Raw genomic sequence first — 23216 nt, 5'->3', positions numbered from 1 at the left:
AGACCACTTCAGACAAAGTCAGCGGGGCTAGTTTAATTTGCTGATGAAGATTACTTCAGATAATTGGCATAATTTATGGTAATGGATTAGGGTGTACTGACAAGGTCTTTCCTGGCAGCAGAGCTGCAGAAGCTGTAATCTGCTGCAGGATGGAAGGATTCAGTTTATTCCTATTTTTCACACCAAGTTTTGCAGTTCACAGGCACATCCCAACATCTTAGAATGTTCCCAAGACCATACTGGGATGAGAAATCACTAAAGGAACTCGAAGCACTAATTCAAACTCTTTCAACTGTGTCAAAACAAAAAGAAAAAAAAAATCCGGTATGAAAAAGTGAATCTGCCATTGTCACTGTGTGAGATAAGTTTTGCTATTTGTGAATAGCAAAAGGAAACTGTGATTAAGGAAAGCAATTTTGTGCTTTTTGGCTCAGTAATTTCTAAGTGGGCAAACAGCCCATTAGGCAGTGTTTCTTTTTGTCAGTCCTACAGTTTATTCAATGGCTTAAGCTCAGGGAGTGTTAGTGCAGGCTGCCCCAGAAGTATCCCAGACCTCTACACAGGAACCAAATTTAAGCACAATTCTTCAGTTCAGCTCTCCCACTTCTGACCTATCCCCAAGTTCTGAACATGTTCAATAAAAAACCAAAACCAGCCACAGAAAAAAAGCCAAACACCAAGTTCCCCAGCTTAACCTCAGCCTTACTATTACTACCAGGAAAGGTCATTTAATGATTGTTACTATTGATTAATAGATTTGGATATTACGGTAGATGAAAGACTTATCATACAGCCAAGATACCCTAATCTGGAATTAAAATTTCTAAAAATAATTTCATAGAAAATACAAAAAAATCCCACAGATTGAAAACATTTAAAAATTATTTTACTTCCTCCACATCACATCAGGTAGTGGAGAACTGTCAACCTACAAGCTCCAGTTTTGAAAGCTAGACCTGAATCCCATTATGACCATCAAACATGGTTAATAAATTTCAATGATCCTTATTCAGATTAAATCCTCTAAAGCCTAAACTACCAGAGAAGATAACAATTTATTCTTTTGAGGGAGGACAAGACAGGCTATTTCTGAACTAACCTCAGGTCTGAGAAGCAATGGACAGCCGAAGAGAATCAAGGAACTATATAGAGGCAGTTGTGTCCTACAGATTTATGTTTCTTTCACTAGTAGAAGTGTTTTTGGAGTCCTCACAAAGTCTTGGCTGGTTCCCCAGCCATGAGGTTTCTACCTGAAAAATCAAAAACCTGAAAACTTTGGGGTTTGAAGAAAAATGTGCTTGAGGCACTTTAGAGGCTTAAACAGAATGGGTCTGTTCCCTTTCAGCAGCAGGTGCCCTTTTAGCAAAGGGTAAAGAGTCTGTACACAGGAAACACCTGAGAGCCCAGAGAATCAACCCTGTCACCCGTTCATGACATTAAACCTGCACAGGCCCTACCCTGTACAACAGGATTCCTGGAGAACAGCCCCAGGAGAATCAAGTTAGGAGAAATGGGAGATTGCTTAGATTTATATATTAACTTGCTATTCAAGTATCTATTAAGTCTTGAGCAAAACAAAAGGGTAAAAGAAAATTCATACAATTGAAGTAACACTGTATCTGAGAATCTACATTTTTTATTTCATCAAGAAGTGCCCCAAAACCTAAAGTACAACGTTTTTAAATCTACAACACAAAAATAAAAAATATTCAAAATGCACAGGAACACAAGTCACCTTTAATGTGATTAAAACGTCACATGAGATTTTTTTGCAGTTAAGTGGCAATTAAGGATGTGTTTTACAACACTGTATAGATATCTGCAAGTTTCCTGTACAAGTAGGCTCCTCATGCTTGTGCAAGTCGTTCTAGGACTCTTCGGTAATCTGAAACAAGCTGTTGGAAGCTCTCTTCTAACTGTTCACGTTGCAAGTTTAGGTCTATTTGGTTCAACTGATTAGTCATCTCCTCTGGTCTTAGACACCTTCTCATCTTGGCAAGTTCTCTCTGTTTTTTCTAAGCAATCAAACAAACAGTAGTTTGAACACAGCTAATAATTATCAAGAATATGCTATTTCATTATAGTGTTTCATTAAAATTTATTCTATTTCAGTATCTAGTTCTTTAATATGTCTCTAATCCCAAGAGAAGCAGTAACCATATTTGATTAGTACTACAGTTCTGTTAAAGGCTCATAGTTTCTGTATTGCCAATGAACTAGTGAAGGGAGAAATAGCTTCAGATTTTGTTCCTTAACCAAACAGATTAGGTCTAACAGTATAACTACTACTGAAGATGCATGGCACAAAAAACTTGACTGTAGAACTCTGACCAGGATATTTAGTCCTACATTAACATTAAATGCACCGGTGTCCCATTACGTGACCATTCAGCCAAATAATTTCCATATAACTGACTATCAGAAATTAATTTTAAGCCTCCAGTATACAGAAAAAGTTTCACAAACTCTTACAAATTATTCGAGTTACCAGGGACTAGCAGTAACAGCACTGAAAAGCAGTAAGATTGTTTATAAGCATAAACATATTTGTACAGGAAGACAAGTTGTCCTTGCTCTGTCACATGTGATTTTTACCTGTTTCTTAAAAACACCTCAAAATACTTTTCTATTTTCTTTACCCAGATACACTTTTATATAGGTGATACCTATTTCTGAACTATTCAGTTCTTCATTCTTCAGTCTTCACTAGCTTTGTAAAAGCAGAATATCATTCAACACTTCATTTCAAAAAAGTATTATGTACACCTGGTGTCTTACCAATAAATCTTTGCAATACCTATGGAATCAATGTATTAAAACAACAAAATTTCACCAAATTATTCTATTTCTAACAGTCTCGTAATCTAAGCCCTTTTCTGCTCTAACTTTAAGCTTATCTCTCAAAGGAGTATTTGTTTTCATTCTGTGATTGATGCTGAGAGTCAGGAGGGAGGAGTGGAGACTACAGTGAACTGTAAATGAGTAAGACCTGAAAAACTTTAACAGTATCCCAAATATTGTGCAGATAGGCAAAGTTCAGTTCAGAAAAGGAGGTTCTGTACTTAAGTCCTGATTAGGAGTTCAAGCACATTTCTGGCCAATAATCAAACCTTTTCTTGCGGAAAGGATGTGAAAAGCAGCATAGATGTTTAAATTTTAGATTCATATTAGCTCTGTGAAGTCAAAATGAGTAAGATACTCAAGACATATGATGAGCTGCCCAAATGAGTAAGATACTCAAGACATATGATGAACTGCCCAAATGAAAATAGAGATGAGTACCTTTTGGCCAAGCTTCTGTTGGTAGAACAACTAAAACTTTATTCTAGAATTAATTCAAAGTCTGCCTAATTAACAGGAGTGTCTGTTTAGATTATAAACATTAGCTCTGAAAAAAAGGCTGTCAGTTTTTAAATGCCCACTACATCTGATACTGTACCATTAAGTTATCTTTAAGTTTCAGATTCCTGCTAAAAAGCAAACTCTATTTGCATGTTTCAGATAACCAGTTGTTTCAATATCCATTTCCCCCCCTCCAAATATACTACAAGCATATCCAGGTACACAAGATTTTGGAAACTGCCATCAGTAAGATTTTACGGGAGCAACTTCAAGTTGTTGGGCTGGGCAGAAAAGCAAACAAAGTATCACAATTAAAAAAACAGCGCAGCAGTGGTATTTACTTCCAAGAGCGATGACATGAAGAACAAAGACATGATAAAGGAGATATGTCTACCAGCACAATCTAGTAATAAAATGAAGAGTTTTGTCAGAAATGGAGAAGCCACAGTGAAACTGAAATTTTACAAGCTGCTCACCCTTTAAACTACCTTGGAGTGATGCCCTGTTAACTAATATACCAAATATTTTCTTTTCTGTATTAGTGCTGCTTATACAGAGAGCAACACACCCCGCTGTATCAGTCATCCCAAGCTACTCATGCCACATGCAGAAAGGTCTCAGTATCTTTAGCAACCACCTCCTTGCTAATGTAATGACTTCAAGGGGAATAGATGTATTACATGTTTTTCCCCTGAGCTTTCTGCATATAGTTTTTTTCACGGCTACCGTTAGTTGGAAAATAATTCTAAGATGGAATACCATTTTTACTAAACTAAGGTAGTATCATCTTAGAATTACTCTACATCTGTATACAGCACTGCTCAAATGAAGCTATCAAACAGTTTATGTAATAAAATGACACCAGTATTAGAGTATGCAATAACAGTCCTGATTATATATTTATAAAGTTTGGTTCCCCCCTCAAAACTACCCTCTTGATACTAAAAGTTAATTTCATTAGATTTTTGAAAACTTTTCGAAAAGGGCAGTGTGACTAAAATTTACTGGAAACTGCTTAAAATGAATGTATGAATAAGCTATTTACTAAGTAGAACTACCATAAACAAGATGACTATTTCAGAACATGAAATTTAAAATCAGGGAAAAAAGGAGTTGGTTGCTTTAAGGATTCTTTTGAATCCCCACTGAAATAGCCAAAAACCTAAAAATGCAATGTTCTAAAGTAGCAATATTGCATATTTAGTGATACAAAATCCATTCATTATCCATGCACTTACTGTGTGCAAAAACTGAAGTGGAAACACCTGCTAGAAGCACTAGAATTGAAGCTGCTTATGAAATTTTGGATTTTGCCTACAGAACCTCAGTGATGAGTGAGTGAATTGAAACCAGGTAATAGTCATGAAAAACAGTTGCTGAAAAATCACCTTATTTGTAGTGGACACTGAGTGAAATTTAGCAAATGAGACAAGACACTCACGAAAGAGAGTGTGTTTTGATTAAGGTTCTGGCACTCAGCATGCAATGAAATTATCACTAGATCAGATAAAGATTTAATAATTCAATGCTCGCCTCTCATTTCTACTAACAGCCCCTGTAAGCCCAATGTGACTACAAGCAAACTTTTGCTATTTGGTATAACAGGGTAAATGCTGCTTTAGAAAGGTTTTCAAGCTAATCAAGGTACTCCCTGTGCTCTGCGTACCTTTATATGCAGGATTTTGGTTTGCCTGGCAAGTACTTAATCGACAACACCAGCTAACATGCTAATTACAGCAATAAACCTAGATTTGTGGCCTTTTGACTCTTGATACAAAGACTGATGCCATTTGCAACTAAGATATAATTATTTTAATCCAAATCTCAAAGGTTCAGTTTATGCAACACAGACCAACCACATTGAAAATCCAGGATGCATAAACAGGAACTAAGAAAATTACTTGGTACTATGTTTAATACTTGCTTGAATTTTACTGCTGGTATTATTTTATATTCTATCTGCATGGAGTTAGTCCTATGTTGACGTCACTTAATTACTTCTAGCAAGCGGTTTTTTTAAAACCTAGCAAACATTTAGAACAGCAATCTAAACTATACCTAGTCTGCAGTGTAAACTTCACTTCTCTTCAAATTTCTGGCTTGTCTATCTAAGGTATGTTTTTAACCTCTTCAAAAAATTGACCATTTTCCCCTGTTAAACCTACCTGGGCATAATGCCACGTGCAGCTAGGTAGCACAGGCTTAACAGTAACCTCCTGCCGGAACTGGGCAGGAAACTACAGGAGCCAAACACAAGATCCTCAGTGCTGCTATGTACAAATGTCCTCTGCATCTGTATATATGTCAGCTAAACACTGCATAACTAATAGTAGTTGATTGGCAACATAATTGACATCAACTACATTTATGGAAATTAAAGTAAAATCAAGTATAATTAGCCTTGAAATAAATATGAAATGATACTTAAGTCATATACACCTTATAGGGCCCAATCAGTCTTCTTTTAACATCCAACCGATAGCTTCTGGACTGTTCTGCATCACCCATATTTGTTGCACGCAACCGGAGAATTTCATAAACTCGTCTTGTGTGTTGCTAATGAACAGAAAGGAGAATAAAAACCACATCTGAATAAAGAGGTCACTCAACAGAACTCCAAGTGCAGAAATACTGAAATATTAGAGTAATTCTTCATCTAATCAGAGATGGGGCAAGGATAAATCTGTCCTATCTGGTGAGTTCAGTGAATAAACATTTTTCTTTTTACTTGAAAACCATTTTCTTCCATGCACCCAGTGTCTGATCTCTGAAGTGTTGCACCAGCCATAGAGGTGCTTCAAGGACTTGCTGTAAGTGAACAGCAGAAAGCCCAGAAGCCAGAGTCCAAACACTTCCAAGAACAAGGACTGGAACTAGAGTGATGTGAAGCAATACCAAGAAGTATCCACTTCGTTAATTTTAACAATCCACATATATCTACTGCCCTTCACAAGGCCCCCTGAAAGTTATAAATAAGAAAATGAAACAACAATATTTAAACTTCTCTGTTTACTGGGGAAGAAGATTAATTAGTAAATGGAAAAACTGAATGCTTTTGCTATCAGGATCAGATCTGGGGAGAAAAGTACATTGCTACTATATTAGTCTTAACTTGCATTCTAGACCAAGTATTTGTTTCTGAACAACACAACACAAAATAGTTTGTTTGCTACACTACCACGCTTATATACTGTTAAAAAACCAAATGAAATTTATTTATTCTTTCAGATTTAAAATAGGCTGCAGATGTAGTTTCCTTATATAAGCTATACCATTTTCATGAACACATCTGAATATGGCTTCACACTGACCATTCCTCAAGGTTGAAAGTCTTCAGTACACCACACTCAAATACATTTTTAATTAAGCAACTTTGCTATTTCACTACCATACTCAAAAATGAATTTAATAACTCAAGATTACCAATAAATTTAATTGTTCAATTTAACTCTTTAGTTGTCCAAGTGTTTAGAGATGCATTAGTAAGTTGTTTGCCACTTTAGCATTCTGCATTCCCAAAGCAACACTTACTTGCACACTCTTGAAAGAACTCAAAACCATTTAAAATTCTATTACAATAGAATTTGTAGGTAAAAAAGGCATTTATCTAAAATCATGAGCCATGTATCTCCTGATACATCCTTAATAAGTGTAAAAATATGCAAGAGTGTAAATTCCATGTCTCTCTAAGTTTAAATTGTATTGTACTAGTTTGATAAGAATATGTCCAACTACAACTGTACTGATTTAATACCTTATTTATTTTCAATTTTTGTTGAGCTTCCATCACCATTTCTTGACTGAAACCTTGCATTAACTTTACCGGGGAAAAGCAAAGCAAATCTTGACAGAGCTTTACAAGAACAAAGTCTCTAAGCTTCACATAGTTCTCAGAAGGATCTTCAGCTAGAAAGAATAACAAAAAAAGCTTATCAGCATTATTTGTTTTCTCATCTCTGGTATGTAATTACAAAGAACTATGGAAAACAAAAGCAGATGCAGTATTCATCAGTATAGAAAAAACTGTGCTTAATTGTAAGCAATGTTATCAAAGGTTTCAACAGTAGACATCAAACAGGTCACATTAAGAGAAACTTCTAATATTTTGTGTATGCGGTGCTGTACAGATTGTACGTATGTATTGTGAAGTGGACTTGTTTAAACCCATTTAACTCCTTGGGAAAAGACAAGCCTATAAACCTTTTTTCTTGTATATTTCACCTATTCTACATTTGACAGTGGTAGAACTACTAGAAGACAAGCAAAAGGGAAAGTGTGGGAAAAGATTAGTGAAAATATAAAAATATAAAATATAAAAAGCACTAGCAGCATACATTTTGCTTGTGTCAGGATGACAAGGGATAAGCAGAACAAAATATTTGCTGCAAACATGAAACTCAGAAGTAATTTTAACTAGTAAATCATTAGCTTTTTCTAAGAAATTAATCAAATCTCCATTTCCTCTTTACAGAAAAGTTAAGGCTTTATTTCACAATTTTAGGTGATATGTAACTAAATATCCTTGGCCAGTCCAAGTCCAATGCCCCCCTCAAAAAGGACAATAAATACTTCTCTAAGAGTCTTAACTTTCATAATTTGAAGGCCATGTAGAATATTGCAAACCTCCTGCTTCATTCCACAGTAAAATGGACCAATGTTTTAGTGCACATTTACTGTTTTCTACAACCCTGCACTTAAGGCACTGAGCCATGAAAATGCCATAGGATTTATGCAGTAGCAAGCTAAGACTTTGCTCATCCTCAATTATAAAAGTTACATAAAGGTCTGTACTACTAAAAGGAAATATACATGATGCACACGAGTTCCTGTTGCAAGAACTAAGTTATACTTTCTTATGTTCCCACAAACTGGATTGAAATTATGAGGTGGATTATTTTGTTACAATAATCCGGCAACAATGCAGAATGAAACAAGAGGTCTATTGGGTTTTAATTAGAATGGAGAGTTATTTATAACCAAGATCAGACTACACATAGAATTGAATGGTAAATGTGTTTGAACTGCATTTCTTCCTAAACTAGACTTGAAACCACAGGACTGATGTCACGCCTGTGGCAATTTTCAATGTTAGTTTTTTTATGCACATGGACCCTTTATCTGCCATTTTCACAATCTTCTGGTTTTAGGTATTTGTGCATACACATCTAATATTATGGATACATTCAGCCAGCAATATGTGCTCCTAGACCACAAGTTCTCTATAAACTCTTACTATCTGTGAAATTTCAGTGTGCACACTAATATTAAATACGCTATTTTAGTTAGTTGTGTTGTGTCTCCTCTCAAGTTTGAGTTTTGGCTAGCGGGGGTAAGTTGAATAAGGAATTTGACAAAGCTTGATCTCTTGGCAAACTCAGCTGTGTATCTCACAATAAAATAGTTAATTAGCTGGTAATCCGTTCACGCTAGGGATTGAATTTTCCCGGTGTGCTGTTCTCTGAGTTATGAAGCTACACCACATACACTTCTGTAAACCAGGGTACAATTAATCCTGAACTGAGCAGAAGCTAAATCTTCAAAAGGCTTTAAATTTGCACAAATGAACTTAAAAGTTAGCTTGTGGGATAACAACCTGTAAAGTTCCTTATTAAAAATTTAACACAAACCTGTTATATCAAGTACTGTAGGAGAAGACATGTAGTATCTATGAACTGTTTCAAGCAGCTGAGCACCATGGCCTTCTCCTTGGAATGGTGGCAAGATCAGCATCTGGCTACAGACAAAGGAATGCATTTTCAGTTCAAATGCAAGCATTTGGAAACATAATGCAAAATCTTAAAAACAAAATGGTATTTCATTTTAGATTAAGGTATGTGCAATCTTAATGTTAAATGTGATTTTTAACAATCTTAAAACTGTTAAATATTCAAAACTTGTTTGAGATTCCCTCCGCTTCAAGAAGGGAACAATGAAAAAAATCAGTGCAGAGACAGCTAATAATGGGGATTTTTTTAAACAAATCAACACTATTATAAACAAGTATTGGGAACTTCAGCAGTTCCCTCTTCTGAAATAAAAGGCAAGGCACGAGTTACACCGCCAATTACCTTACACGTGGCCGGGTTTTGTCTGGGTACACATAGTAATTATAGACTGTCATGTAGCCTACGGTCGCAAAGAGCGTAGCTCCATCCTTATTATACTTCTCAAATCTGCAGATAAAACAGAAAGCCAAGCAGGTCAATTACAGTTGCGCTCCCATGCAGTGTCCATTTTCTTTTCCATTCTCCAACTGAATTTTCAGTGTCAGCAAGCTACTCTGTGAGGGCCCAATGGGTACACCTGCTATGTTCTGAATGTACAATTCACTTAATTGGTGTGCAGCAACTTGGATAAATCAGACCTCTTTACAGCACTTCAGTGCACTTGCCTATTATAAAGATGAATAGGTGGCAAGTAAAAGAAAACACAGGCAAAGCTCATTTTACTGTTTAAGCCTACATTCAGGGCTCTAACGGACAACAGCATTTAATTCAGCTCTATTCTCAAGCTTTCCCAAAGCATAATGGAGGAAAACTCAAGCCTCATAAACAATGTTTTTTCTTTCCTGGGAAAAATATCATTATACTGCCCCAATAATTGGCCAGCCACAATTAAAATGCAGGCTTTGTGGAGGTAATAAGGTCCACTGTTCCTTTAGAACTGTACTTACACTAGAAAGTAGTTCCATCTTTCATCATCTACATCAATAAAGCTAGCAGTTTCAATAAACCACATCAGGAACGTCTGAAGCCTTTCATGATATTCTCGAAAGCCTGGACATGTCATGTCAGCCTAGGGAAAAAGCCAGGAGAAGTCAGGTGAAACCTATCACAGATGCAAGAGGAAAATCTATGCAAAACCCAATTAAATTCTCTAATATAAAAAAGCATGTTAATGATTAACAAATTGATAAAATTATAGTATTTATACACTACAGTTGAGTCACTACAGAAGGTGCATCTCTGAAAAATAAAATTGAATTTGGTTGCTCAAAAGCAGAAGTTTAACTCAATTTTTCATACCTTGTATATCTGATACATTATATCTTCACCAGCTTCCTCATTATGGATAGAATATGTGTGTAACAGCATTCCAAAGGGCTTGAAGTTGACCTCCTTCTCCAGCAGAGACACAAAGTCATCTGTGTTTGTGCAAAAACCAGGCGGAATGATTTCTCTAATTTTGCTTTCCACATCATCTGCCTGGAGATTACAAAAAGGGGAAGGATCAGTGGAAAATTAGAAAAAGACAGCATTGATGTCACTGTTGTGTTTAAGAAATGAATATATGAGACACAGTATATCTACCAGTAATTAAAAAAAAAAAAAAAAGGAAAGAGAAAAAAGAAAAAGCAAGCATTTCTTGTTCATTAGTGATCTTCCAGCAAGTAAAGGAGCCACACTAATGAGATCAGAAATGTCACAATCCAGCCTTTTTAAGCATCAAAAATCTCTTGGGTTACAGCCTAAGTTCATGAACATTTTTATGTTTAGAGACTGTTATATTTGTTCAAGCTTGACTAAGAATGTTGATAGCTATTCTGTAAGTGCAGCATGTTCAAAAGCCAAGACTTTCTAGACAGCAATTCACCAAGACTGTGCTATGCTATACAGCCTTGCAAAACTCAGGTTCCCAAACAAGCAGCTTACAAGAAGTATTGGGTGATGCAGAACTAAGCAGAGAAAAAGGGACAAAGACCAAAAACGGTAGCTCCCAAATAGGGAAGTGACAGCTAGCACACTCTGGCATTCTTACGGCCCCCTGCTTGAAATGCCTGCCTATAGAATCAGCTGCAAAACAGTACAAACTCAGACAACCACATCCTGCATTCTAATAAAAGAAAGTTTTGAAAACAAAGTTTGACCATAAAATAGTACAACTTATGAATACTGTCAGCAAATCTGACCTGTAGTCTAACATACTGTGGAAGACAAAATATTCTGACACCAAAATTAAATTCAGAGATTACTCTTTTCAGATAGCCAAAGTTAGAGACTATCAGCTGAGCAGACTTGATAATCCTTTTCAGACCCCCAAAAGACCACTTGATTGAATACATTTACTACTTCTTTTTAACCATGAATATTTGATGAAGCTTCACAATAACGTATTACTGCTTCTCACCAGGCAATAAAACCTAATGAATTGGTCTCAACTTAACAAAACCATACTCCTCAATACAACCCCTAAAAGCCTGACATTACATTCAACAAAATGAGCTTACATTCAATTCAAACTTTCCTGTGGACAATGAATCCAGGTTTTTACTTAATGGAGTTTGCCGTGAGTTCAGCTGTAATGTTTGTATTGTATCTATTTCCACAAGGGCGGACACAAGAACACTTTGTGTTAACTTACTAAGCGGCTCTTTCACACCGTTTACATGCATGATGGGTATTAGTTCAAAACCAAGACTCTTGCTACTTAGCATTCAAAACAGGGAAATTAAGATGCTTAGAACAAAATACACTACAAAAGGCTAATACAACATGCTACTAATTCCTGTCCTTTCAACCATGGGCCCTTAAGCAGAAGCAACGCACCTGCAAATGAATAGCACTTTATCATTCAGTTACATTTTTAGTGTAGAGAAAGATAGACTTAGTTCAGCACAAACAAGTTTTATTCTTAATGGTTTGGTACTACCAACATTTATACTTGGAGAGAGCGCTATTAAGCAGTTAAAATATAACTCTACAGTACCTGGTGTAAGAACTCAGTAAAAATATGTACAGTCTTTACATTAATTTCATTCTCAAAACAAAGATAATTTGTTGGTGCTTTCACTACTCTTCATAAACCAATATTAACTAAAATATGTTTTCTTTACACTTGCTGATTTAAGGGGGGGTTACACAAAACCAGCCACTTCTTCTGAATCAATTAATTACATTAAAAACATACTTATATGGAACACAAATTAGAAATGCCTTTTTAAAAATTGTGCAAATGCATTGTTTACGCAGCTCTTATGTCTGCACTACTGACAGAGCTGTAAGAAATCACAACTAAGAATTTGTAGCAATTTGCATTTTATATATGCAACAATAATCTAGAATTAAAACAGTATTTCCAAGCTACAGATGACATGTGGATAACATCTAAAAACAGTGAATATACAGTAGGAAGTACTATATACATAATGTTTAAGTACTTTTGCTTCCCCTCACGCTTCCAAGTTTCTTCATTAGAGGTAAGAAGGAAGCCGAACTGTGACCTGCACAAGAGTACGGTAGCACATCTATCACTAGCTGCCACCAGAGAATTCTTGTTTTCAATACAGCAGAAAGCTGTAAAAATACAGCATATTAAAATATGCCAGAGGCTTAGCAAATAAAGCACTAGATGATACTTCTTGATTCTATATGACTACAACATATTGTCACCTATTGCTTCCTAAAAATTCTCTCCCCTTGGAATGGGGTCTGACACAAGAAAATACAGTCTTCAATTACTTTTAGGGTTAACAGGATCTCTCCTTACAGAGCAAATCCCAGAATCCTAGGTTTGAGCAGTGGCAGAAGTTTAAGCCATGCAATTTTCAGTTAATAAGACCTGAAATACTGGAATCTTAATAGATCAACCACATAAAAAAATAATTTATTTCATTAAAACTTGTATTTTTAAATGGAAACATTCATTACTTAGTAGGTCCTTTTCAAATACTTCTCTCTGAGGAGCCCATACCCAAGGAGCTACCAAAATGTGTTTACTGCCTTCCCTTTGCATTTCTTTGATATTGGTCAAAGGCTATTTTTTTTTTATCAGAGCAAGACACTCATATCTTAGAAACTGCAATGGATGCACACAAATTTCTCTTCAGAAAAACAATCCTTGTGACTACTACAGCAATGTTTAACATAGGCAAATCAATTTACAATGAAGCATGCAAAAACCTGAATTAAGCCAGCCAAGAGTTGCTAAGCCTATGGTTCATGGAACTGCTGCCTGTAATATACATTACCTTCACAATCAGAATCATGTAAGGTGATGACAGGAAATTTGGAATGGGCTTGGAACTACACCTGATTTGTAGTAGGACTGCTTAAGTGGGTAATGTCTCCTAGAACATCACATTTAGATCTGGGTAATTTTAATTTAGAAATTATTATTGTACTAATAGGCAGCTATGACATTTCCATACCACATAGATGCTGTTTCAAAGTGACTTAATTTAAAACAACAATAGAAGCATATTTGAGAGCTGAATTTCTCTAAAAATTGTATGCACATACTTCAGAGGGGAGAAATGATCAGCAGTATTACATTACAAAAGTGCCAAATACTGAAACAATACTTTTTAATTAACGTTTGTATAAAGCAAATGCATACACTAGACACAAAGAGAGATACAGAGTTTAGTGAAATACTTCACCCCTATCCCATCATAAAATGCAGAAAAAAGGAAGATACTGTAACAGCTGCAAATCTCAAAGCAGCAAGCACTTCAGAGGTCATTGCTATTAATATTTACACTAAAAGAAAGCAGTTTCTCTTCAGTTATTTGAAAGAATTAATTAAATTTTGTCTACTTTCACTAAATGAAGTGCCAGCTTCTGTTCAAAACATGATCATACTTTGCTGAGGCTCCCCCGATAATTTCCTTAAAGATGGATCTAAACCATGTTAAAATGCATAAATATGACTGGACTTCTGCTTTTTGACATTTCAGGATTTTATCTTGAATGTTGAAAAAGATCCTGGAGAAAAAAAACCTAGTGGTATCGGGATAAATATTTCTGTCAGTCCCTAACAGGGATAGCAGCAGCTGCTTTAGCAATATGGAAACCAAACTCAATAACACAGAACAAAACCACCTGCTGCTGCATGAGCTTGTATGGGTACAAAATCTTCAGCTGCAAATAACTTTGTGGAGCATTAAAACCAACACGCTTGGAACCAGTTATGGTAAAGGCAGAAACTGCTGTCCTTTCCTAAATGCCACCTATTCACAGCACAGGATTATCTGTCATGTGTGGCAGATAGTCTGCATCTTAGTATAATTATCATCAAGGAGGAGAGATCAGCAAAGTTAACTTAGAAACATAAATGTTAATATGCATTCAAATCAACATTCTGCTGTAATGACAGCTTATGTTTTAACCTCTGCAAATGTGTTATCTTAGGGTGGATGAACTGATGGCAAATACAAATGCAGAAGCCATGTATTTTTTCCTACTTATGTTTAGATATAGCAATATAAGCAGCTTATTTGACTGTATAGTACTAGTAACACTAAGGGAAGCACAGGGTAAGCAACCACATTCTTCCCCTTCAGTCAAGGCATGTAAATGCTCTGGAAAGCAAACACAAGTGCTCAAAAAGATCTTTTTTGTCCACATCTCAGTCCTTAAAGGAATTGGAGGAATAATTTAGTACAGGAAACAGGCCTTGAAAAAAGCAACCATTTTGATAAATCAAAAAATTGCAGTGTGCATAGGGCAAGACAGACCCTGTTTAGACTTCTAGAGAAAGTAAACCGGGTTTGCCATTTGTACAGAAAATAGATGAAGTAAAAAGGTGCTACAGTGCAGATTTGTGTTCTATTTTGAAATTATATCACTGAAACAATTGATTTTAATATGTTTACTATACAGCCAATAGCCTTTCCTTTTTTTCCTTATTTCCAAAAAATCCTTAAGATTGAAGAGCATGACCTTTCACTCCTAAGACATGTTGCTCTAGCCTCCAAAGTGTTTCAGACATGTCCAGGAACTTAGCCTGTTGAACGGAGTATATTCTAATACACCTTCAAAGCAAGGAAGGGCAAATCTTTAAAATCATTTAAATGAAGTAATTCCAATGTATTTCTCCTTTTACAGTAGGTATTTCCTTGAAATTACTTAAATAAACTGCAATGAATTTGAAAGTAGTAACTTAAACGCAGTCTGAAGTCATATTTGGAGAACATATAGACAGTAGAGGAAAATAAAAAGCTATTCTATAGGTATTTTATAAGCTCATAAGAAAAGTATTTATAAGCTCATAAGTATTTTATAAGCTTATAAGAAAATCTGCACGAAAAAGAAGAAACGACCAAACAAAAACACTGCAGGTAATTGTATCATCCCATTCCTTTAAGAAAGATGTAAAACTTACATGATACCCATACAGAAGTTTATAATCCCTTTTCTGCCCTACTTGTTCTCCATGTTTAGAGACACAGTCAAGCATACTATCTCATGAAGCTCTTACAGAAACCACCTTCTCACTGATTCTCTCCATCATTCGCCCCACCAACACTAGTCCTCCTCCTGGTCACAGTTGATATGAAAATACAGACTTGCCAAGTTGAGGTTTATTTTGTGGAACTGGCTTTTTGCATCAGCACCTCACATCTGACTGTTCTGTTTGACACAATTTTGATTGTAATGTCATCAGGGAATGGGAAATGAAATTCTAAGCTTTTTATTAGCTTAGCAAATGGAAGCTTTGTTTCCTTCCTTTTAATTTAAACCATGTCTAGGTGGGAAATTACTAAACCTAGAACTGAAATAAGCCTTCTCAATGTTATGTTAAAGACAGAAGCAGACCTGCACTTACCTCCACACAGTCAAACTTTTCATTTACTCTTGATGTGTATTCAACGCGGAAGAGTGTTGACAGGTTTCCAGCAATGTAATACAAGAGGATCTTGAGTCCCTTGTAGCCAAAAGCAACTTCACTGAGAAAGGAGAAAATAACAACCAGGAACTCAATACAAAACAAAACATTCACATCACAGCGGCTTCATTTCATGTGACATTCACAGAAACTTTCCTAGTAAGGTAAATTAAGCTTCCTAATAGGAAAAGGGAATCAAACTGCGTGTGTGCTATAGGACAGAGATAACACCTTACACTGCCTCTATTATTTCACTCCTCTAGTGGAAATATTCTGAGCTCAATAAGGCAGTGCCTGTGTCCTTACTGGGACAGCTCAGGAGAGAATACCTGAAATAGCTCATATTGTGTTTATGCTTTCTCAACAGCTTTAACTCATTAACAGTTATTTACACTAACTGATTGCTAACTTTTATTAAGAATTACTTTGCAGTGTAATGTAATATTTTGGAGTAAACTACTTCAATCTATAACGCACAAAGCACAGATAACAAGTTGTAGCAATTTGTGGAGTTTTTAGTTGACTGTTTCTGTTTAGTTGTCCAATCTAACCAGAAATTAGTACATGCAAAAAGAAGTATAGAATACAAAAGCCTTTTTTATACTTTGAAAATATGAGCCGCCTGAACAAAAACTCTATACTCTTATGAAGAATACAGAATTTCTTTTCTGAAAAAAAAATGCAGAAAATAGTAATGTTCATAAAGAAACAGGCCATTTTTTTTTATATTAAAGCATAGCTAAAATTTTTTTTCCACTGGGATTTTTCTTTTATGGTAGTACATAATTTAAAATTTGAAATGTATGTGCCAGAAGAAGAATTTGCTTGTTAGCTAAACTAACAGATCGGAGAGTTCTCTGACTACTAAAATTATAATTATTGTCAATGATGGCTACAGTAGACATCCATTAGTGTAACTAATTTATTACATTTCATATGGGTAGTTGATTCTAACTGGAGTACTTAGAATGCTTTCAAAATAAATTGAAATTAAGAAACATAACCACTTAAAGAAGTTCACAGAAAGAGGTGGATTCTCTGTAGGTTTGTTTGGGATTTTTTGGTTTGTTTGTTTAGGGTTTTGGTGGGTGTTTTTTTTAATCCACGGCCAGATTGTTGAATGAAAATACTCTACTGAAAATAATGAATGACACTTCAGCACTAATTAATTCAGGATACTCAAAATAAAAGAAACAATACTTTTCTACCTACATTTTAGGAAATACTTAGATATCAGCATTCTTCTGGAGAAACCAGCTGCTCGTGGCCTGAACAGGTGTACTCATCACTGTCTGGGTGGCCATGCCCAAGGAGTGGTGGGGAATGGAGTGAAATGCTCCAGACAGCTGTTCCCCTGTGGTATTCCCCAAGGCTCAGTGCTGGGGACAGTCCCATTTAATGTCTTCACCAGCGATCTGAATGCTCCCTAAGTCAGACTGCAGTCAATACTAGGCTGGACAGGAGTGCTGATCTTGGGTCAAAACAAGTGACAGACTTGGGGAAGAGCAGCTGGAAAAGGAGCTGGGGGTGCTGCTCAACAATTGACTAAACATGAGTGAGTCAGCATGTGCCCAGGTGGCCACGAAGGCCAGTGGCATCCTGGCCTGTATCAGCAAATGTAGCAGCAGCATCAGGCCAGCACTTCTTATCCTGCACTCAGTATTAGCAACTTTTTTGGGTTTTGATGATTTGGAAACAACTTCGCCCTTTGGGATCTATTAGTTTAAAGCTGGAAACTTTAACTTACTCATCTCCAAACACTTGATGGCTGTACTCTGGATTAAATGTTGTGTTCTCATCTTCCAAATCCTCAGGAAAGCGAACTGAGAAAATAAAAAGAATAGGGCATGACCAAGCCACCACCTTTGATTAGTTTATCCACAGAAGCCCTGCTAGCTGTTCATGCACCTCTCCACGAGTCAGACAACTATAGTTATGAAACTATATGAGAGTGGCATACAAATGAAATCCAGGCATCCTATACAATTTAGGCGCATGGTACTTGATCTACAAGTAGCAAATCAGTAATCAGACCAGACCTGAGAAATTGACACAGATGTATACATGTGTATATTTCATAGGAAGATACTGGAGTACTTCAGTACCACTGGTACAATATAAAAAAGTGGCATTACCTAGCTTCAGCTGAATTGCCTCATTTGTATTACACTTGTATTCAGCCAGCTTCTTCTCTGTAGCAGTAAGTCCTGGGGAAAAAAAAAAAAGTTAAAGAGGATAAATAGATCTATCTCAAACACTCTTCTGGAACTAGAAAACATGCAAGTATCTCTTTTTACTTTCTGAGAATTAAAGTCATTACTATAAAAACATTAATTATTCTAAGCTACTACAAATAAAATATATATTTCACATGTGTTACTTATAACATGCTATACTGAATAAGAATTCATTATAACATATTATAAGTAAGACGTGTCAGGACACTTCATGTGTTTGCATTAAGTCCTTTTCATAAACTGCTGTCAATGAACTACAGTGGCATGTACACAACCAGCAATTACTTAGCCAGCACTACTCTTCCAGAACGGATGTGGAATAAAAATGCAAATAAACTGTATTTCATCTGATTTCCAAAGCCTAATCTAGGCCAGAAGACACGTTTCACCTCAGGTATGTTCCAAATGCTTCACAAACAAAGTCTCCCTTCATTTCAGAAGTACCATAAGAAAGTTCTTCCACACCTTACTTCCGGCAGCAAACTTTAAGTAAGAACACTTTCGGGTTTTTAAACTCGTGGCCATGGACACACACTGGTTAAACACTGCCAGACCGTGGGGGCCAAAAGCCCGAAGACACGCAGGAGCAGGGCCACGGGAGCCGGGCGGCAGAGGCAGCCGGGCATCCCTCCCTCACACCCTACCTCCCGTCCACCCGCGCTCGCCGCGGTCCGTCTTCACCCGCATCTGCCACACGCTGCCCTGCCACACGCTGCCCTGCCCCGGACACGGCACTACCCCCAGGCCCTCCCCGCCCCTCACGCCGGGGCTGCGACAGCTCCCGAGCGCCCGGGCCGGGACTCACCCGCCATGACCGAGCCCCCGCGCGCAGCGAATCAACCCCGCGCGCCCGCCCAGCGGAAATGAGAGCGCGCGCACACGCGCTTCCGCTTCCGCCCGCCGAAACCCGGCGGGGAACCAATGGCTGCCTCGTGCGGCGCGCGCAGGCCGCGCGCATGCCCAGCGCTGCCTCGAGCCTCGCGCTGGCTCTCGTGGCCGGCGCCGCCCCGTCCCCCAGAACGCGGGCCGGCCGGTGCGCGTGCGCAGTGCAGCTCGCACCTCTGGCACGTGCGGCGGCTCCGCGCGGGCCGCTCGCGCCGCTCCCCCGGGGCCGCCGGCCTCGCCCGGCCCCGAGCGCGGGACGGACGGAGCGCTGCCCTGGCTCGGCAGCGCCTTGCGAGGGACCGCCTCCGCTCCCTCCTCACGCACAGACCTCATTGCTCATTGCTGCAGTTCCGCTTTGGCCGAGCAAACAACCGGAGCTTTGTCATTATTAAAAAACCAAAATGCTCTATGCTGAACCTCTTGCTGCAGTTACTGCGGGAAGGACCATGGGGATTTCTGCCGTTTTCTTTCAAAATCCTGGCATTTGATGCACTTTGCTACTTGCTGTGCTGGTTTGGCCTGGGGTAGAACTACTTTTCACACTGGTTTGTGTGGGGGTAGTGAGTTCCATCTTTGAGGGTCCCTTCCAACTCAGCTTATTCTGTGATTCTGTGATTTGTGCTGAACACAGCGTGGATAACACAGAGATGGTTTTGTTATTGCTGAGCAGGGCTTACATAGAGCCAAGGCATTTGCTGCTTTTTGTACTGCCATGCTGGTAAGGATATTGGGGCGGAATGAAAGGTTGGGAAGGGGAAGAGGCACAGCTAGGACTGGTGTCCCCTAGTGACTAAGGGATATTTTTGACCAGATGGCATCATGCTCAGTATATAAGGTGAGGAGAAGAAGGAAGAAGGGAGGGGATGGTTGGGGGGGATGATGTTTGTCTTCCCAGGTAACTACAGGTGATGAAGCCCTGCTCTCGTGCAGATGGCTGAACACCTTCCTACCCATGGGAAGCAGTGAATTAATTCTTTTTTTTGCTTTGCTTGTATGCATGGCTTTTGCCTTTCCTATTAAACTGTTTGTATCTTAGCCCACGAGTTTTCTACTTTTTACCCTTGCAATTCTCTCACCAGTCCTGCTGGTGGGGGAACAAGTGAGGGACTGTGGGTCTTGGCTGCCGTCTAGGTTTAAACCATGACACTCTGCAGCTAGCATGTATATATATGGATTTGTTGAACAAGATGCTTGGGTGGTCAGATGCTTATCAAATAGGCAGAATTCTAGCAAAACTCTTCCTGCTGTCAGCTGGGACATAGGAATATATAAGTTATACGCAGATGTTGACGTGCTAAAAAAAGTTGTTTACCAGAGAAGAGTTATTTGAAACTTGAGTCATTGTTTCATGACCACCATTATAAGCTACCACTTCCAGTATTGTATTTTAATATCTCACTGTATTATTTGAGAAGTACCAGAATCTACCCTTTTTGTGTTTTCCAGTGGCATCTAATAAAAGACACTTTGTTGGGCCCTTGAAATAGCACAGCAAGACAAATTACACAGTATTAAGTCAGGTTTTATAAGCACTGTGATTGAACTGCTGGAATAAAGTATAAACCTTCCCTTTCTTAAGGCTTTGGCCTGCATGCTTTTTGTTTTGAAGTATAAAGCATATATGTGCTCTGCTGATAAAGGATTATAAGACCCTGTCAGAAGTTACTGAATTCCAGCCAGATTTTGGGCCTCTGGTTCTATGTTTGAAATACGGAGCTACAACCGATTTAGAGCCAAGCTGCCAGAACCTCAGTCTATGAACAGTTTCGGCACTTGAAACCAACAGGTACACTCACCTCTGCTGAGCCTCAGGGGCACGGCTGCATCTGTTACGCCACAAATGAGATTCAGCAGCATTTGAAGAGGCTCCGTTTTGCACCGTGGCGGTGTTACCAGCAGCCCCCTGCTAACGACCTACACCGCGCCGCCGCTGCCCTGGCACCCGGCGGGGCGGGGCAGGGCAGGGCGCTCGCTCCACAGCGCTGCGCTGAGGCGGCGGCGGCGGCGGCTGCTGCGGCGGCGCGGCGGGCGGCTGGCTGGCTCCTCCTCCTCGGCGGGCGCAGCATGGCGGTCAAGGTGACTCTCCCGCTCCGCCGCTGGTGGCAGGAGTAGCCGGGCGGATCCCGCGCGGGGCCAGGGGCAGGCGGGCGGCGGGGGGAGGCGGCCGGCCCCGCTGCTGCGGGATTCCCGCGGGGGCCGGGGAACGGCGCCGCGGGGGCGGTGATGGCGGGGCGGCCCCGGGGGAGCGGCAGCGCTGCCCGCGCTGCCTCCGCCCGCCGAAGTGTCCCGGGGGGCGCGGGCGGGGGTCCCCGGAGCGGCGGCGGCGGTCGTCCTGTGGGGCCGGGGCGTCTTGCCGCTCGCAGAGAGCCCGGCGCTGAGAGCTGTCACCGGCGCGGAGCCCTGTGCCGTCCCGCGGCAGCGCGGTCATGGCTGAGGTTGGGCCTGTGGGTCTGACAGGGGACCCCGTATTGCCGCCTGTGGCCGGCGCGGCGGGTTTTATCTGCGCTCTGACGGCAGCCCGGCTAAGCGAAGCATTAATTTGCTTGTGTTTACAGGTGCATTCAACTAAAAGAGCGGATCCTGCTGAACTACGAAATATTTTTTTGCAGGTAAAAAGATCTAATGTTGTTTGAGTGTCAGACTTCTGTGTTTTTCCCTTTCAGCAGATTACCATGGCATCAAACTCGTGTGGTGCTTGTGGGACGCTTAGAAGTTCACTTTGCAGGCTTAGTGTATTGGCAGGGATGTCAGGCATTGAGAAGAAACTGCTGCTGGCACAAAGTGTGATACTGTTTCCAAATTATAATAATAAATAAGTTCCTGAACTATTTTCTAATTTTCTACAAAGCAAATAATTAGAACGAAGTACTGGTTTTTTTTAAATACACCTTTGCAGAATAAAAAAAAAATTCCTCTTCAATGACTGTATGCTTTGTCCTTGGGGTTTATATGTGTTTGTACAAATAGTTGGACCACTGGCAATGTTTTTAGAACTTAAAATTGATTTCTCAAGATTAATATGTCTTGTAATATTATCCCTTGCAGGGCCTTAGAATTAGCATATATAAATAATAGTATGAAGGTTTCTCCACTCCCTTAGTTTCAGTAAAGCATGATCAAAAAGGAAAATCCAGTTAATCCTAAAACTTTAATGATAAGGTTTGAATCAGTCATATGGAATAATAAAAAGAACAAGAACTGTGTTTTAGGTCCATAATAGGGCCACCAGTATTTCAAAATTACTAAAATATGTTTTTTCCCCTACTGTTGAGTGTTGCACAGTATATTCATGAATCTTTTCTCTATTTAAAAATTAGGGGTATAAAATTAGAGCTAATATTGTAAATAATAAAGTCTATTATTTAACTCTTTATAGGTATCTTCTGGTTCTACTATACCGTCTGGCAGTTTCCACATATGATAAGTAGAGTGAGCTTTTTGCCTGAGAGAGAGGAGTTATATCCCAGCCATACTTTTGGTGGCCTTTTCTTTTGCATACCTGATTACCCTGTGACATTGCTGGAGTGCAAACACTTAGAATGCTGGCATCAAACTGTGGAAGCTCAACATTTAGTTTCTAGTAAAAGATACTCCAGCACAGGTTCATTTTTGATTGACATGGCATTCACCTTTGTAGATAAAGATTACACTAGAGTATGTTAATAAGATCAGCAATATAAAAATATTAGCTTTTAAAATATATATTAATACAGTATAAAAATGTGATTCTAGAACATCTCTTTCCAACTTTTCAGAAAATGCCTTTGCACATTTGAATGAAGAAAAGTGAATTGAGGTGTCAAAACACTATTCAGTTGTAAATGTGAGCTCTTTATGATTCTTGACATCCAGTCAGTAGAAGTTCTTGCATCTGGAAATAAGCAGTTGAAGTTCTTGATAGTGGTCATACAGGGAACAGCAGAGAGGGAGAACATTGTACCACTGGCTGTTGAAATTTTCTTCCTGACAGTAGATGTTTTGTTGACCAAAAAGCAGACAGTATGTTTAGAAAAATGGCTTTTTGCTCTTCCCCATGTCTGTCTTGTTTTCTTCAAAGAAGCATGCAAATGAAGTTGTGGATTGTTTGATACTCTGAGGAATGAAAAATATGAAGCTCTCCTCTCTTTGAGTATCTGAGATTTTGCA

At 38.8% G+C, this 23216-nt stretch overlaps 2 protein-coding genes across 3 annotated transcripts in view; one reads left to right on the top strand and one right to left on the bottom strand.

Annotated features, from left to right (window-relative positions):
- Positions 1-1616: 1616 nt before the first annotated feature.
- Positions 1617-20987, bottom strand: HAT1 (histone acetyltransferase 1). 2 transcript variants are annotated; one of them, XM_084209156.1, is made up of 11 exons: positions 20867-20987; positions 18084-18155; positions 17696-17771; positions 15889-16009; positions 10368-10547; positions 10016-10137; positions 9411-9515; positions 8970-9076; positions 7097-7248; positions 5782-5898; positions 1617-2015 (listed from the first exon to the last, which is right to left on the bottom strand). In XM_084209156.1, exons 1-11 carry the CDS (start codon positions 20925-20927, stop codon positions 1848-1850), a joined length of 1281 nt encoding a protein of 426 aa, XP_084065282.1. In that variant the 5' UTR covers positions 20928-20987; the 3' UTR covers positions 1617-1847. The 2 variants fall into 2 exon arrangements, with proteins under 2 accessions (XP_084065282.1, XP_084065283.1); XM_084209157.1 differs by lacking the exon at positions 20867-20987 and adding an exon at positions 18991-19041.
- An 80-nt stretch (positions 20988-21067) lies between these two features.
- Positions 21068-23216, top strand: part of SLC25A12 (solute carrier family 25 member 12) — a 45417-nt gene continuing 43268 nt past the window's right edge. Inside the window, exons 1-2 of the mRNA XM_084209456.1 lie at positions 21068-21146; positions 21626-21679. Coding sequence (XP_084065582.1) covers positions 21135-21146; positions 21626-21679 — 66 coding nt within the window. The 5' untranslated portion in view covers positions 21068-21134. The remainder of the gene's footprint in view (positions 21147-21625; positions 21680-23216) is intronic.

Source organism: Fringilla coelebs (genome assembly GCF_963513975.1).
Source record: "Fringilla coelebs genome assembly, chromosome: 7".
Taxonomy (NCBI): Eukaryota; Metazoa; Chordata; class Aves; order Passeriformes; family Fringillidae; genus Fringilla; species Fringilla coelebs.
This window is presented reverse-complemented; position numbering and strand designations above follow the sequence as displayed.

Excerpts from the sequence above, each read along its gene's own strand:
- HAT1 (XM_084209156.1), bottom strand. The coding sequence starts at position 20,927 with ATGCTGCTGAATCTCATTTGTGGCGTAACAGATGCAGCCGTGCCCCTG. Across the intron at positions 17,772-18,083 it reads GGCAATTCAGCTGAAGCTAG|TTCGCTTTCCTGAGGATTTG; the intron begins GTAATGCCACTT and ends TTATTTTCTCAG. Across the intron at positions 10,548-15,888 it reads AAAAGTTTGACTGTGTGGAG|GCAGATGATGTGGAAAGCAA; the intron begins GTAAGTGCAGGT and ends TGTAATCTCCAG.